The sequence below is a fragment of the Rana temporaria genome, chromosome 3, assembly GCF_905171775.1.
Source record: "Rana temporaria chromosome 3, aRanTem1.1, whole genome shotgun sequence".
NCBI classification, from domain to species: domain Eukaryota; kingdom Metazoa; phylum Chordata; class Amphibia; order Anura; family Ranidae; genus Rana; species Rana temporaria.
Window position 1 is genome coordinate 312,023,314 of NC_053491.1, and position 16,747 is coordinate 312,040,060.

Below are 16,747 nucleotides of genomic sequence, written 5' to 3' on the forward strand. Positions count from 1 at the left end.
TTAGGGGAATTGTCCAGGGTTTCCCAGGTCCAGTACATGTAACATAAGGTCACTTCAGTGTTCAGTACCAACCACATGGGGATGCTAAATGTGTCTGAAAGGTAGTCTAGTTCATGACTGCAGGCAACTCACTTCATTTGATGACATGTCACTACTGTCACACTTAGTATGGGCCAGCTGTTGAATACAATTGTTAACAGTGATACTGCTTTTTCCAGGTGCTAGATCTTCTTCAGGTATTTCCACCCAGCCTAGGCAATGAACTGCAAAGCTCTGAAAAAAAAAAAAAAAAATTATGTAAAAAAATAATCGTTTTTCACCTACTGTATAAGCTAGGCGTAATCAATAAATCAATAATTACATTAATCTACTAGCTAGAGGGCTTTATTTTTTATATATCACGTATCCTATGTCCTGTAGTTTTGTAGGAGTCAGTCACCGTGTGCAGCAGGGGTGCAAGTATTTGACACTCTTCGATAACCATACAGGCCAGAGATCTACAACACATAGAGCTTCAAGACATAAGCCACTGGAAAGGTAAGTATATATTTTCTTTTAGAGGCTAAATTAGTTTAGGTTGGTGCTATCAATGTACTGTACTGTGGTAGAAGTAGTATTGGCACATTACTATCCACAGGAAATGCAAGCTTTGCCTGTCCCTTTAATTCCCTGTCACTAGTTTACAGTGTAGGCCAAGTACGCAGGAAGGCTTCCACTTCTCTCTTCTTCTGCTGGGCTCTGCATTGACCAGAGCGAAAATGAGAAGTGGAAGCTTTCTGTGCTGGGTCTTTGTTTACGAGTGACAGCAGTGATCAGTTGAGCTGTCACTGCTTCTGCAGAGCAGATGTCTGACTGGGGAATTATTTAACTACAGGAGGTATCCATCACTCCTCAACCCTCGGCCCCTGACCGGCTGAGCTGTCATTGCATCTTTATGGGTTATTGCGATTAAATTCTAAATTGAGAATGACTAAACATATTTAGTTGTAGGAAGGTTAGCTACAATGGAGATTGAGCACTTTCAGAAAGGGATGGAGGAGGGAAATTTAAGGGTATTGTTTGGAGGGGACAGAGACAGGGGCGGTCGGTCCATTAAGGGCGCACAGGCACCGTCCCCTCAGTCACGCCGCCCCATATATGACAAATGGATAGATTCATGCATTGCATTGCATGAATCTATCCAAGGCCACCGCGGTCACCACCGACAACCCCTATTCAGGTGTCCGGATACTTTTCGGATGTTGGGCACCTGAATTTCAGCGGCAGGGTGTTTTTTTAACCACTTAAGCCCCGGACCTTTATGCAGCTAAGGGCCCAGGCCAGGTTTTGCGATTCGGCACTGCGTCGCTTTAACAGACAATTGCGCGGTCGTGCGACATGGCTCCCAAACAAAATTGACGTCCTTTTTTTCCCACAAATAGAGCTTTCTTTTGGTGGTATATGATCACCTCTGCGGTTTTTATTTTTTGCGCTATAAACAAAAATAGAGCGTCAATTTTGAAAAAAATTCAATATTTTTTAATTTTTGCTATAATAAATATCCTCCAAAAACATATATCAATTATTTTTTTCCTCAGTTTAGGCCGATACGTATTCTTCTACCTATTTTTGGTAAAAAAAATCACAATAAGCGTTTATCGATTGCTTTGCGCAAAATGTATAGCATTTACAAAATAGGGGATAGTTTTATTATTTTTATTTTTTTTACTACTAATGGCGGCGATCAGCGATTTTTTTCGTGACTGCGACATTATGGCGGACACTTTGGACAATTTTGACACATTTTTGGGACCATTGTCATTTTCACAGCAAAAAATGCCTTTCAATTGCATTGTTTATTGTGAAAATGACAGTTGCAGCTTGGGAGTTAACCACAGGGGGCGCTGAAGGAGTTAGGGTTCACCTAGTGTGTGTTTACAACTGTAGGGGGGTGTGGCTGTAGGTCTGACATCATCGATCCTCCCTATAAAAGGGATGACTCGATTGATGCAGCTGCCACAGTGAAGCACGGGGAAGCCATGTTTACATACGGCTCTCCCCGTTCTTCAGCTCCGGGGAGCGATCGCGAGGGGGCAGCTAGAAACGAATAGCCGCACCCTCGTCCCGGATCGCTCCCTGCGGGTTTCCGACCGCCGCATGTATCGGGGGGGGGGGGGTCCCGATCCGACCCCGGGAAAGGCGAGGACGTACATGTACGCCCATATGCCTGTACGTGCCATTCTGTGGACGTACATATACATGCGGCGGGCGTTAACCGGTTAAAGCTCCTGATTAGAGCTATAGGCTCTAATAAGCTTAAAAATAGGTAGACTTGGAGCGCAATGCATTGCGCTTGCAGTCAACCCAGTTGTGTTAGAAAAGCAAATGAATATTTGCTTTTCTAAAACTGAATCGCCAATCGGGAGGCGTGGGTCGAATACCGGTCACCTGATAGGCTGAAGGCATAGGCAATTCAATGTGTGTTGCATTAAGCCCATTAATTTGAACAGGCTGAAAATGCACCAAAAAACTCCTGTATTAAAAATTGTATTGTAACTGCACTGCCCTCATGTTGTAAAGTGCTGCGCAAACTGTTAGTGCTCCATAAATCCTTTATAATAATAATAATAATAATAATAATGTACTATTTTTTGTAACACAACATACTACAATGCACGGTACTGTGTTAGGGTACATTGTGGTACACTACAACACATGTCTATTGCCAATGTACACTGGGGTGCCATTCAAAGGATAAGTGTACTTATCCTTTTATTTTAGCCTCCTGGCTGAATAGACAAACACTACCCTACCATAGAGGTGCTTCCACGGGATCACCGTTGCATCATCTACATTACTTTGCCACCTGCAACTGTAATTCGGGTGTTGAACAAAGATGATTTTTTTTTTCTGTTGGGAGCCCGTTGAAATGTTTGCTTTGGGACCCTGTTATTTTTATTTATGATACTGTATATGGGTTATATTGTGTATCTTATATTTTCACTAATAAATTGTGTTGTCCGCACTTAAACAGTGGTATCTTCTGGTGTGTAGCCTGCATATCTGGCCCCACCAGATCACAAGTATCCTCTTAATGGTTTCCTGATACACCAGGTAAAAAATAAAGGAATAAAAGCCTGAAAAAAGAATAACAATACACCCATAACATCTAAGGACTGGTAAACTGCAATATACAGTATACATTTTTGGGGTTTTGTATAAAATATTTCGAAACTTGGTTCTATAATAGTTCCCTTGCTACCAAAGTGCACAGTGAATAGATATCTTATAAAGATGTTACCTTACAGCTTGGATCATTGATATTGTGAAATAAATCATCATCATGCCATGGTAGCGAAAGCCTATCAAAACAGACAAATAAGTGTCAGCTTTTACACATTTTAGCCATTGTAACGTTGCAATGCAAACAACCACTTGCTCTATACAAAGTCACCACACAGGAGCAGAAATCCAAAATGTTTCATGCACAAAAAGTAAGCCCACTACACCAACAGGGATTTAGTCTGACACATCACCACCTGCTAACTTAAAGATAAATTAGAATGTGTTCCCTACCTTCTGCCCGATGTAGATACTGTTCCAGGAGAGGGCCGAGCTGAAGAAACATCACTGACTGAAGTCCTAAGGACTTTCTGTGCATAAGAATAAAATGTAACTATTTTGCCTTTATATGTTTTTGTTTTCTTTAACACTTTGCTTATGTAAATTTTAGAGTGTGAAGAAACTGGCCTGTGTAGAACAGTACAGTCATGTATTCCTACCCCAAAGCGCTAACACATTTTGCTAATTAAAATTTTAGAGTGCGAAAATAGTGATCCACATAGTGCATTACAGTGTTGTATTCTTACCACAAAGCTCTAGCACAGAGATTCTTAACTTTTTTTTTACAAATTACAGACCCTCCAATGGATTGCCCAATATGTCCATCTACCTCTACCCCTAACTGTTGAAATCATCATCAGTCCTGCTGGGTACAAGTATGGCTTTCAAAGCTGTCAATAGCTAGATTTTACTTTGCATATAGACAACGTGAAACAGAATAACTAAAATCATAAGAATTTATAATATTTATAAGAAATTTTAATTAATATATTTATATAAATTTGGCTAATAGAGACAAGCTAGCTACTAGTGAATTTTTTTGCCGTTTTGTGCAATCAAACATGGAATTGAGGTCCAGTTACTGAGAATCTTACATGTCAGCTGACATGTCCATTTTGATTTCATATTCAATAATGCAGAGAATTTCAATTTTTTTCTAGTCTTATACTTGCATCATTAGCGATACATAACCCTAAGGTTATGTATCGCTACATGTCCGACCGTGTGTATGGCCTAGCGAACAGGTTTCCAGCGGACAAAAGTTTCTTAGCATGTCCGATGGTTAGTACACCTAAATCGGACATGTCCGCTGGTTATAACGTTTAACCAGCGTCCCGAAATCCCGCTCATGCGTCGAATTGATTCGACGCATGCGTGGAAGCATTGCACTTCCGTGTTTGAGAACGTCGGTGTCTTCTACATCACCGCGTTCTCTGTCCGCGGGGATTTTGGTCTGATGGTGTGTACACACATCAGACCAAAAGCTCCCAGGAGACATGTCCGATGAAAACGGTCCGCGGACCGTTTTCATCGGACATGTCTCCTCGTGTGTACGGAGCCTTAAGGGTACTCCCACCCCAGTTAAGATCCTCTAACATCTTCCTTGTTTGGTACGGTGATCCATTTACAATTGTCTGTGTTTTATGGTACGTCTAATATTAACTTCACCTAGTATTACCGTAATTATTTTCCAGTAGTAGTAGTAATATTAACCTAGTATTAATTATCTTCCAGCACACAATCTGTATATCAATGCCCTATGCAGAGGATAGATTAATGTATGGTTAAAGTTTGTAGATGCATCTTCCCCATGATCACCACTCTGATCTTCATAGGGGAGTTAAAGACTGTTGTGGGAGCACTGGAGACTTGATCGGAAACTCTTTTGAGCGTGCACTGATAAAATAACAGCCATGAATACCCCTTTACTGCCCTGTCTATAGCTATTATGGTGTGGTGAGAGGATGAAGATAAACCCTTGTTTGCGGGTTTGTTTTCTTCTACTAATGCTCATGGGTGACTGTAGAGCTGCTCCTGTATGTGAATGGGTATCCACCTGGTTCCTAGTCTTATCTTGCTCCTTAATGAGCCTGGGACTGCTGTGGTGGCATGACTGATGGTAGATGCCATGTTGACCTCCTGCTCCGAGACTGTAAAAGACAAGAGTGCTCAGCTCTGAGCTCTTCCAGGTTCAGAGCTGTCAAAATTCCCAGCGCCGATGCTTTGTATACAGGCAAATTGTGACTCTCTGTCCCAAATCTTTTTAAACTGACAGGAGACATATAAAGGGTTTAGTGGACCTTGATGTCTCGAAAAATGTTGGACTGGCACATTGCTCTTGTGATGGCAATAACAAAAAAAAAAATACTTATAAAAAAACCTGCCTTGCCCCTCACCAACTACATGATTAAAGGAATTATCCAATCTAATCCTGAACATGACAGCATATTCCCCCTGAGGAGTGAGGGTTATAAATCTTAGTTTTACTACTACTTTACCTGCTTGAGGATAAGAAGACTGCAGCTCAGCTGCAGAAGGATGACCTATTTCATATAGCCAGGTCCCACAAAGACCTCAGAACTTACACAATCCCCCATAGGGGACATTTGCAGCTCCATTATGTCCTGCCTGCTGACTGTTCAGGGGACTAAGGGACCTTCTGGCGATAAATACTTTTACCTGAGCAGAAAGGAGGGGTACTCAGAAACACAGACATGGTGGGTAGGGGGGTTATAGGGGGCTATAAAACAAAACAAAAAAATCTGTTTGCAGTGTCCCAACCTCCTGTCGGCTGCAGTATAATCCGAATGTTTTAGAATCTTTTTATTTATTTGTCCCTCGATGGATGATAAAGAAATATACTCAAGCATCCAGACTCTGCCTATAATAAAATTATCAAGTTTGGGTGAACCAACCCATTAAAGTTCAGTAACATCACCCTTCAATTTCCACTATATTCAGTGTCAAGAGATCGGTATCAAGAACCATCAGTACCTCGCACCAAAAAACAATGTAGAGCTTATGTACTTAACATGAGAAAATACCTTTTCCTGAACAGTACTCAGACTAGGAGATATTCCCGAATTGTACATTGGGTGCTGCCACTGAGTGGTTCCTGTTGGCACATGCCAGTAATAGGTGCCAGAGGAATCACGGATTGTTCTCCAACCTGGAGGAAGATCAGGATCAGCCTCAAGATTCTGGTCACTCCAAAGGTTATCTGCAGAAAAACCATACAATGTCATTTACAATGTAAATCTAGAAACACTGGACTACACTATTATATAAAATGTGACAAAAATACCCATGTTTGTTAAAATGACTGCCAATTCTACAAAATATAATCTAAATCAAGTTAGGGACATATTTAAAATCTACACACAAATTGCATTATAATTTACACGTAATGATTATATTTGTACTTGTTTAACCACTTAAGCACCCGCTCACGTATATATACGTCGGCAATTTAAAGATGGCTATCTCGGTAATGACAGCAGCTGCTGCCACAACCGAGATATCCATCTTTCCTGTGAGCGGTCCTGTTAATGATAATGGTGGTCTCCGCGGCGGATTCGCTGCAAGATCATCGTTATCGGTGGTGGGAGAGGGGCCCCCCCTCCCGTGCCCTCCGCCGCTTACCGGAGCCGTCGGCAGCGGCGGAGGCGATCGGGTCCTTTAGCCTGCATTGCTGGGATACGAGTGAGGGCAAGATGGCCCCCATCTGTGTCCATAGCATAGCAGGGCGGAAGCAACGTCAAAACGTCACTTCCGCCCATGCTTCTTAAAAGGCATATTTTCCTGTTGTCATTTTTTCAAATGACAATTTTTTTTTTTTTTTATTGCATTTAAGTCTAAATATGAGATCTGACGTCTTTTTGACCCCAGATGTCATATTTAAGAGGACCTGTCATGCTTTTTTCTATTCCAAGGGATGTTTAATCACTTTTATTCCTATTACAAGGAATATATATATTTTTTTTAAACAGTGTAAAAATTAATAAAATAAAAAATAAATAAATAAGAAAACTTTTTTTTAAAGCGGTGTTCAAACAGTACAAGTGAGGTATCGCCACGATCATTAGAGGGAGAGCAATAATTATAGCCCTAGACCTCCTCTGTAACTCAAAAGATGCAACCTATAGAATTTTTTAAACGTCGCCTATGGTGATTTTTAAGGGTAAAAGTTTGACGCCATTCCACGAGCGGGCGCAATTTTGAAGCGTGACATGTTGGGTATAATTTTAATCGGCGTAACATTATCTTTCACAATATAACTTTACTGTTGTCTTATTTAATTCAAATAAGTGCATTTTTTCCAAAAAAGTGCGCTTGTAAGACCCCTGCGCAAATACGGTGTGATAAAAAGTATTGCAATGACCGCCATTTTCTTGTCTAGGATGTTAGAATTTTTTTTTTAAATATATATAATGTTTGGGGGTTCTAAGTAATTTTCTAGCAAAAAAAAACAGTTTTAATCTTGTAAACACCAAGTCTGAAAAACAGGTCCTTAAGTGGAATTCACACCAGAAACTGCACGTTTAATTCACATTTTTGCATGCACAGTGATGCCCAATTGACACACGTTTTTACATGCATTTGCAGCATATTTTTTGTGTGAATTATACCCATAGGATAACCTGGATTTTGGACTGTCTATGCAGTTAGAGTGCAGTGAAAAATGCATCCCACTGCATCTGATGTGAATAGACCCTAAGGGGCAGATCCACAGAGAGAGTACGCCGGCGTATCTACTGATACGCCGGCGTACTTTCAAATTTCCCACGTCGTATCGTTGTTTTGAATCCTCAAAACAAGATACGAAGGCATCTGGGTTAGCCTTCAGATCTAAGATGCAATTCTTCGGCGTCCGCTGGGTGGCGTTCCTGTCGTTTTCCGCGTTGAGTATGCAAATTAGCTATTTCCGACGATCCACGAACGTACGAGCGGCCGTCGCATTCTTTTACGTTGTCTCTAGTCGTCTTTTTCCGGTGTATAGTTAAAGCTGCTGTTTCGTGGCGTATAGTTAGACCTGCTATGTTAAGTATGGCCGTCGTTCACGCGTTTTATTTGAATTTTTTTTTCGTTTGCGTAAGTTGTCCGTGAATCGCGGGATGGACGTAAGTTACGTCCAAGTCAAAACAATGAAGTCCTTGCGACGTCATTTCGCGCAATGCATGGCGGGAAATTTAGGGACGCTGCATGCGCAGTTCGTTCGGCGCGGGGACGAGCTTCATTTAAATGAAACAAGACCCCCCTACTCGCCGATTTGAATTAGGTGCCATTACGCCGCAAGAGATACACTACGCCGCCATAACTTACGGCGCAAAATCTCTGTGGATTCAAAGCTGGCAAAAGTAAGTTACAGCGGCGTAGCGTATCTCACATACGCTGCGCCCATCTAATTGTATGTGGATCTGCCCCTAAATGTGCAGCACTTCTTAGTTCCTTTTTATTCCCTCTTTATTGATTTTCTCAAATTATAAACAGAAATAATATTTAGTTCTTAGTTCTGTGACAGATCCAAGGTTCAATTCACTTGCAAAGAAGGTGCCGGCAGTTGTGGCATAGGAGAAAAAATAGCCAGGCAGATGCAATTTAGCTACACATTAATGCTAAACTTAACTAATGTGGACCATAACAATGTTATTGTACAATTTTCCTTTAAATTGAGCAAAACCATATAATATGAGGTCAAACCTAAACACTTTAAAATTTGTATGCAATCAGGCCAGCCCTTGCACTCAATAGTTGATGGTAAGTCTAAGGCCCCGTACACACGGGAGGATTTATCCGCGGATACGGTCCAGCGGACCGTTTCCACGGATAAATCCTCTCGAGGATTTGCGCGGATTTTGATGCGATGGAGTGTACTCACCATCGAATCGAAATCCGCGCCGAAATCCTCTGGCGATGACGTGTCGCGCCGTTGCCGCGATGATGACGCGGCGACGTGCGCGACGCAGTCATATAAGGAATTCCACACATGCGTCGAATCATTACGACGCATGCGGGGGATCCCTTTGGATGGATTGATCCGGTGAGTCTGTACAGACCAGCGGATCAATCCGTTGGGATGGATTCCAGCGGATAGATTTGAAGACATGTCTTGAAATATTTATCTGCTGGAAATCCATCGCATGGGAGAAAAATCTGCGGAAACAGATCCGCTGGATTGTACACACCACAGAATCTATCCGCTGAAACCCATTCGCTGGGATTTTTCAGCGGATAGATTCTATCGTGTGTATGGGGCCTAAGGCTACTGTCACACTGGGGCGTTGTGCCGCCGGCGGTAAAACGCATAATTTTTAGCAGCGCTTTACCATAGTTTTTGTGGTGCTATTTGGCCGCTAGCGGGGCTCTTAAGCCTTGCTAGCGGCCAAAAAAGGGTTAAAACCGCCTGCAAAGCGCCGCTTTGCCAGCGGCACTGTCCATTGATTTCAATGGGCAGGGTTGCTGTAGGAGTGGCGTTTACACTGCTCCTACAGCGCCTCAACGATGCGGCTGGCAGGACATTTTTGAGCGTCCTGCCAGGGCACCGATCCAGTGTGAAAGCCCTCTGGCTTTCGTGCTGGAGTGAAAGGAGCGGCTCTTTCAGGGCGCTATTTTTTATCTCTATAGCGCCCCACTGTGAAAATAGCCTAAAGGAAATTGAACAAGAAAATTGTATAATGTATGGCCAGCTTTAGCCTGTCGCCTTTCAGTTGCAAAACAGACAGGAAGTTTTATGCTAATATTTCAGAATGAAAATTGCACCATAATATATATACTGTATATGTATACTGCTTTACAAAATGTGTGCCAAGAAAACTATCTTCAGGGTCTTTTTGCCCTTAATCTGTACATACATGGGTCCTGTATGTTAACGCACTCCTTCAGTTTTCAGTTCCTACATGTCGGTGTCAGAATCTGAGTAGTCGTTTAGAAGAACAAAGGCTGCAGCAGCAACGACATGGACTCTATAGCTACATTTGTTTAACAGAGTGCAATGCAATCATTTTGATGGTTGTTTGTGATTGTGTGACAGCGAGCACTTTTCTTTAAAGCTCATGTATGCAAGTCCATAAGGCTGCTATAAACAGAAACAGTCACTCACCAGAAACACTATTTGTATGTATCATATGAAAATCCCCCTGCATTAAATTATACAATTAGAAATAAATACATTTATGAGCAGATCACTCAACCAGGGGTATCTGAATTTAACTGAATAGAATGTCACATCTCCTTTTTATTACATATAAGAAAACTGATCCACATAAATCATGATCTAGCTAAATGAGATATGCAAAATAGTTAGAGATCCTGCTGGTTTATGTAGCTGTAAATAAATAATGGCATCCCTTCTACAAATTCTTTAGTCACCAACCATGCTGCTTGATAATAATTATCATTAAATCGGAATGTGGTACAGTATTGCCCTAGAAATTAGCCCACAAGTACTGTAAGATATACAGTATATGGCCCTGGTAAAGAACATTGAAAAATTAGATACAATAAAAATGATGGTGCTTCTTTGTTGTATTATTAGGTCAAGCTGTATTTTCTATAAGATCAGTTCCTATTTCTTGCCATCTACTGAATAAATCTAAAAATACACTAAGGTTAGCCCGCTTTCCCCTGTAAACTCAATCATGTTGACACACTGCAGCTTAAACCCTATTAGAGAATTGGAAAACCGTCTCCTAGCTACAAGATACGTCATGTCAAAATCACACTGTGCAGGGACTTGCCATGTTATATTAGCTGTAAATAACACAGGGCTTTATAAGCAGATAGTTGTGTGAAAAAGCCAACCTTGCAGAAGATAACATGACGAAATGCAATAAATGTAAGCTGCCTAAATTTAAGCAGTGCGACTTTCACTTCTACAAATGTGGTCATGAATCTGTGCTGCAAGTGTGATATGTTTTATCTGCAGTGTTAGATCTAAGGTACTGCTGCCTCTGACTGCTAGTCTCAGAAGATTTTAAGTGAGATTTTGTGATGTCACAAATGTGCTGCTCACAGTTTGCTTCCTCTTGTCAGACCCTTCAGCTAGACCAAGTCCTGTCTACCAAAATGGCCACCAGAGAGATACATTGTAGAACAAGGCATGATAAGTCAGAAAGATCAAGCAATACTCAGGACCAGGCTCACTGGTAGGGAAGTACTGGCATTTCCTCCCTTCCAAGCCTGGGTTCCATTGTCAAAATACCATGTCTCAATTATCTCACCCCCAGTCATGAATGGAAAAACTAAAAAGGTCAGGCCATGCGCTCGATCTCATTTTCAAACAAGATTTGGAAATTGACGTCCTGGGAAATGAGCCGCAACCATGGACCGATCACCATGCCATCAAATTCACAATCACCAAAAATGCCAGCCCCAAAAAAAACGACAAAACCGGTGACAACTCACTGGACTAGATCTCAGAAGAAGCTCCACTCGGAACTCTTCAAAACACTAGGGAACAAAATAAAAACAACCCAACAAAAACAAACAGCCACAGAAACACTTGACGCCATCAACAAGGCGCTACTACAGTCAGCTGACTTAGTAGCACCAAAACGCAAAACTTGCATCCGGAAAAACAACTCCAGCTGGTTTAATGACCAGCTGACGTTGCTAAAGCAAGAGCGTAGAAGAGCAGAAGCTGCGTGGAAAAGGTGCTCTTCAGATAAAAACCACACCATTTACAAGATAATAACAAAGAAATATCACAAAGAAATCTTCACGGCCAAAAAAAATCATTTCTCCAACATCATCGCAAATGCCCTTAACCGCCCCCGAGAACTCTTCAAGCTGGTCACTCAGACTATGAATCCAGCTTGTTTAGAGGCCCCCAATTCTGATTCACAAGAATTTTGCAACAAATTATCGGATTATTTCATTAATAAAATTGAAAAAATCCGTGAAAGTATTCAGCAAAATGGAACCGTCACCAACTCCCCCCCAAATCACAAACCTAATACCCACATAAATCCGTCGCAACCACCAAAATTCACTCTAAAACCCAATTCCATCGATGCCACTAAAAACATCATCGGGACTCTGCGTAATAGCACAGCACCCAATGATATCATCCCCACTAAACTGCTGAAAGAAAGTGCCGATATACTGGCACCAGCTATCACGCAGCTCATTAACCAATCATTCAAGGAGGGCATGGTGCCCACCTTGCTAAAACAAGGTACAATAAAACCAATTCTAAAAAAAACTACCCTCGACCCCAAAGACCCAAACAACCGGAGGCCCATAACAGCTCTAAATGTCTTCTCCAAGGTAATGGAGAAAGTAGTCGTACAACAGCTGCAACTGCATTTAGACACCCATAAATTACTCGATCCGTTTCAATCAGGCTTCCGTTCGGGTCACGGAACAGAAACGGCGCTGCTTAAAATATGGGATGACGCTCTAGAGGCCACAGGCGAAGGAGAATCTTGTCTCCTGATACTGCTGGACCTAAGCGCGGCTTTTGACACTGTAGACCACGGACTACTACTGGCTAGGCTAGCTGAAGTAGCCGGAGTCGCTGAATGTGTTTTACCCTGGTTCTCCTCCTTCTTGGAAAACCGATCACAAATAGTGAAACTGGGGTCTTTCACTTCTGAAAAACGTACGGTGTCATGCGGAGTCCCTCAGGGATCTCCCTTATCGCCCGTATTGTTTAATATCTATCTTCGCCCTCTCTTTGAAATCATCAGTAACCAGAAGTTACTTTACCACTCCTATGCAGACGACACACAACTGTATTTCCGCATCTGCAACAAAAAGGATCATTCTCTTGGACTAGAGAAATGCCTCACTCTAATAGATAACTGGATGACAAACAGTTATCTTAAACTCAACGGTTCGAAAACAGAACTTCTCCTGTTTCACGCTAACTGGAAAAATCACCCCGTGTCAACATGGACTCCCCCACCCATTCTGGGTAAAACTATCACCCCTAGCACCAAAGTCAAAAGTCTGAGTCATTTTCGATACCTACATGACAATGGATGCACAAATAGGGTCAGTAGTCAGCGGATCCCACCATCTGCTGCGCCTACTACGCAGACTCACACCCTTTATCCCGAAAGAGGACATTGTGTATTCAAGGCAACGCCCCCCAATATCTATGCGAAAAAATAAAAGCCCATAACCCCAATCGCATTCTGCGATCCACCAATCAAAACCTCCTCCAGATACCCAAGGCCAGATTCAAGTCCAAAGGAGATCGAAGATTTGCAGTCCAGGGACCTCGCCTTTGGAATGCACTACCAACCACCATCCGACTGGAGTCGGACCACTTGGCCTTCAGGAGAAAGATTAAAACCCATCTCTTCTGAGGTCAAGGGGTTCCTTACCCATGAAATGGATACAGCGCCCAGAGGCGATTCAGTTCGCATGTGTTGCGCTTTACAAGTCTCTCTCTCTCTCTCTCGATTGAAGCACACTACTGAATTATATGAACCAAAATATAGTATAAATAGTTTTATTAAAACAAAGAGGGCATGACATATACATAGTAAGATAGTGTGATAATACTCATGGGTTTCAATGATAACAATCTAGATATTACATAATAGTACATGATTAGTCCAACATAACACACATGGTAATGTATAGCGATTGTGGGTCTCAGTACATAAAATCTAGAGGGTACATAATAGTACATATTTATCTCAGGTTAACAACCATAGTAATAAATCTTAGATATGTGGACCGGCTTTATAGTGGTAACATATAGACAGAAAGGTAATAATATTTTGGTTCATTAAAGTAGAATATTGAAATGCAGATATTAAACATATACACTGACACATCATCATTTAACGTCTCTACGCGTTTCATTTTCATCAGACAAACCGATCGTGTGGGGGCCCCATCAGTTTTTTTCCCCATCAGTGAAAAAACTTACAACCTGTTTTAAAATTATCTGATGGTTAAAAAACCAATGTGAAAAAACGATCGTCTGTGGGGAAATCCATTGGTTAAAAATCAACGCATGCTCAGAATCAAGTCGACGCATGCTCGGAAGCATTGAACTTCATTTTTCTCAGCACGTTGTTGTGTTTTACGTCACCGCGTTCTGACACAATTGTTTTTTAAACTGATGGTGTGTAGGCAAGACTGATGAAAAAATCCATCAGACCGTTTTCATCGGATGAACCGATCGTGTGTAAAGGGCATAAGAATAAACTACAGTAAGGTGCAAAATGCAAAAAACATGTAATATTGAAATAACAGTGTAGAGTACTAGTAAACAAAATACTCAGTGATAAAGTGCATATAAAAATATCATAAAAAAATGTGACACGTAATAAAGTGCAATAATAAAGTGCAAGGTGCAAAACAGTGCCTGTGAAATCCTAAAATAGATGCATGACCATGCATATGCCATTTATCTTACATCAACACAAAAGAATGAATAAAATGGTATCAGTCTCTCCTGGGACTGTCATATACAATTTGTTTGTTGGCCACCTAAGGACGGGGTGGTTCTTTGGACATTTATTTGTTACATCTATTATACCACCATTGTCATGCATCAATTTTAGAATTTCACACTTGTTTTGCACCTTGCACTTTATTATGTGTCACGGTTTGTGATATTTTTATATGCACTTTATTTTGTTTACTTATTAGTATTCTACACTGTTATTTCAATATTCTATGTTTTTTTGCATTTTGCACCTTACTGTAGCTTACTCTTGGTTAATAACAGAGAACTCACAGTGCAGCATCACTATTACTCACTGGTACATTTTTTTTTTTTGCTGCCCTAGGCCTGACTAAACTTGTGCACCCCCGAATTTAAATATGACCACCGTTCCTGTCAAGACCACACCCCTTCCCACTCAAAAACCCGCCCTGAAATTTTACAGTGGGGACATGGAAATAGATTCACTTAATTTTCAGAGATTTTCTCTCACTTTCTGTTTTGCTATGGTGCAGGAAATGAAGGGAAATCTCCCCAATGGGACAGGGATGGCAAAAAAAAAAAAACTGACAGGGGTTATAACCCTCCCTTACTCTATCCAAAATGAAAAAAAGTGTTTCCTATAGTTCTACTTTAAGCACAAGTTTCTGATAAATTTATGGAGAGGGCTAAAAGGATATAACCATGCCAGTAGTGCAGCAGAAAACATAGCACAGTGATGAAGGTATGTGGTCCAGGCATTGAGCAAATAGACCCCCTCATCACAGGTACCCCCTTCACAGACCGTTCCCTCCCATTAGAGACCCCCTCAATCACAGATCCCAGCTATCACAGACCCCTCCATCACAGACCTCTTCCAATCACTGATCCCCCATCGCAGATCCCTCCATCACAGACCCCCCCATCACAGATTCCTCCCCAATATAGATCCCCAATCACAGTCCCCCCCCCCCCCCCCCAAAAAAAAAATTCACACCTTCTTAAAACTTTTGCACAGTACCGTATATCATTTAATGACCTATTCAATCATTTGTTAATAATGAAATTATCTATTCAGTTACTTTATTCATTTCATTACCTATTTTATGCTATTCATTCTGCAATTTTTTATATTACTTATGATATACAGTACGAAAAAAATGCATTGTTCTAAATTCCAGAGGGAACATGTTTCACTGAGATTTACAGAGACATGTAGAATAAGAGCAAAGTGTAATTTAGTTGAGTCAGGGACAGAATTTACTTAGCTTAGAGGAACAAAATGCTGCTCCCGTTTAAAGCAGGCTTATTTGCAATCTAACTATGGACTCAACTGTCTTTCAGTTATTGTAGAGCCATGCCTTCTTATTAGAAAAATATTTGTTCCAATATATAAAATAAATCTATAGTCACAGCATGCACTTATTTTGTAACACCAACATTGTAATAATACAGAGTTTATTATTTTACAATCCAATTTAGGCTTACTTGACAAATCTCCATTTATCTTGTGAGTTCTGCCTGTCTCTTCCCACAACTTCCTGGTATGTTTTGCAGCATCTCCTCTGCTCTACTTAATACATTTAAAGACTACATATCCCATGATACCTTTCTGCCTGCAACCAGAGGTTATCATACTGATTCCACCTCTTTAACCACTTCCATACCAGGTACTTACGCAGCTTCCCGCCCAAGCCAATTTTCAGCTTTCAGCACTGTCGCACTTTGAATGGCAATTGCGCGGTCATGCTACACTGTACCCAAACAAAATTGGCGTCCTTTTTTCCCCACAAATAGAGCTTTCTTTTGGTGGTATTTGATCACCTCTGCGATTTTTTTTTTTTGCGCAACAACTAAAAAAAGGCTGAAAATTTGGAAAAAAAAATACGTTTTTATTTTTTTCTGTTAATTTTTTTGTAAATACGTTTTCTCTTTCAATTACGGGCACTGATATGGCGGCACTAATGGGCACCGATGAGATGGCACTGATGGACATCGATGAGGTAGTACTGACGGGCACAGATGAGGTGGCACTGATTGGCGGCGCTGGTATGCGACACTGATGGGCACACATAGGCGGCACTGATGGGCACACATAGGCGGCACTGATGGGCACACATAGGCGGCACTGATGGGCACACATAGGCGGCACTGATGGGCACACATAGGCGGCACTGATGGGCACTCATGGGCGGCACTGGGCACTCATAGGCGGCACAGATGGGCACTCATGGGCGGCACTGATGGATACTTATGGGT

At 41.4% G+C, this 16,747-nt stretch overlaps 1 protein-coding gene across 3 annotated transcripts in view; it reads right to left on the reverse strand.

Annotated features, from left to right (window-relative positions):
- Nucleotides 1-16,747, reverse strand: part of APBB3 (amyloid beta precursor protein binding family B member 3) — a 283,221-nt gene that overhangs the window by 84,862 nt on the left and 181,612 nt on the right. For all 3 annotated transcript variants that reach the window (XM_040344808.1, XM_040344807.1, XM_040344809.1), the window contains 4 exons: nt 6,147-6,322; nt 3,556-3,632; nt 3,281-3,341; nt 133-273 (listed from right to left, as the gene is read on the reverse strand). In XM_040344808.1, the coding sequence (XP_040200742.1) occupies nt 133-273; nt 3,281-3,341; nt 3,556-3,632; nt 6,147-6,322 (455 nt within the window). The remainder of the gene's footprint in view (nt 1-132; nt 274-3,280; nt 3,342-3,555; nt 3,633-6,146; nt 6,323-16,747) is intronic.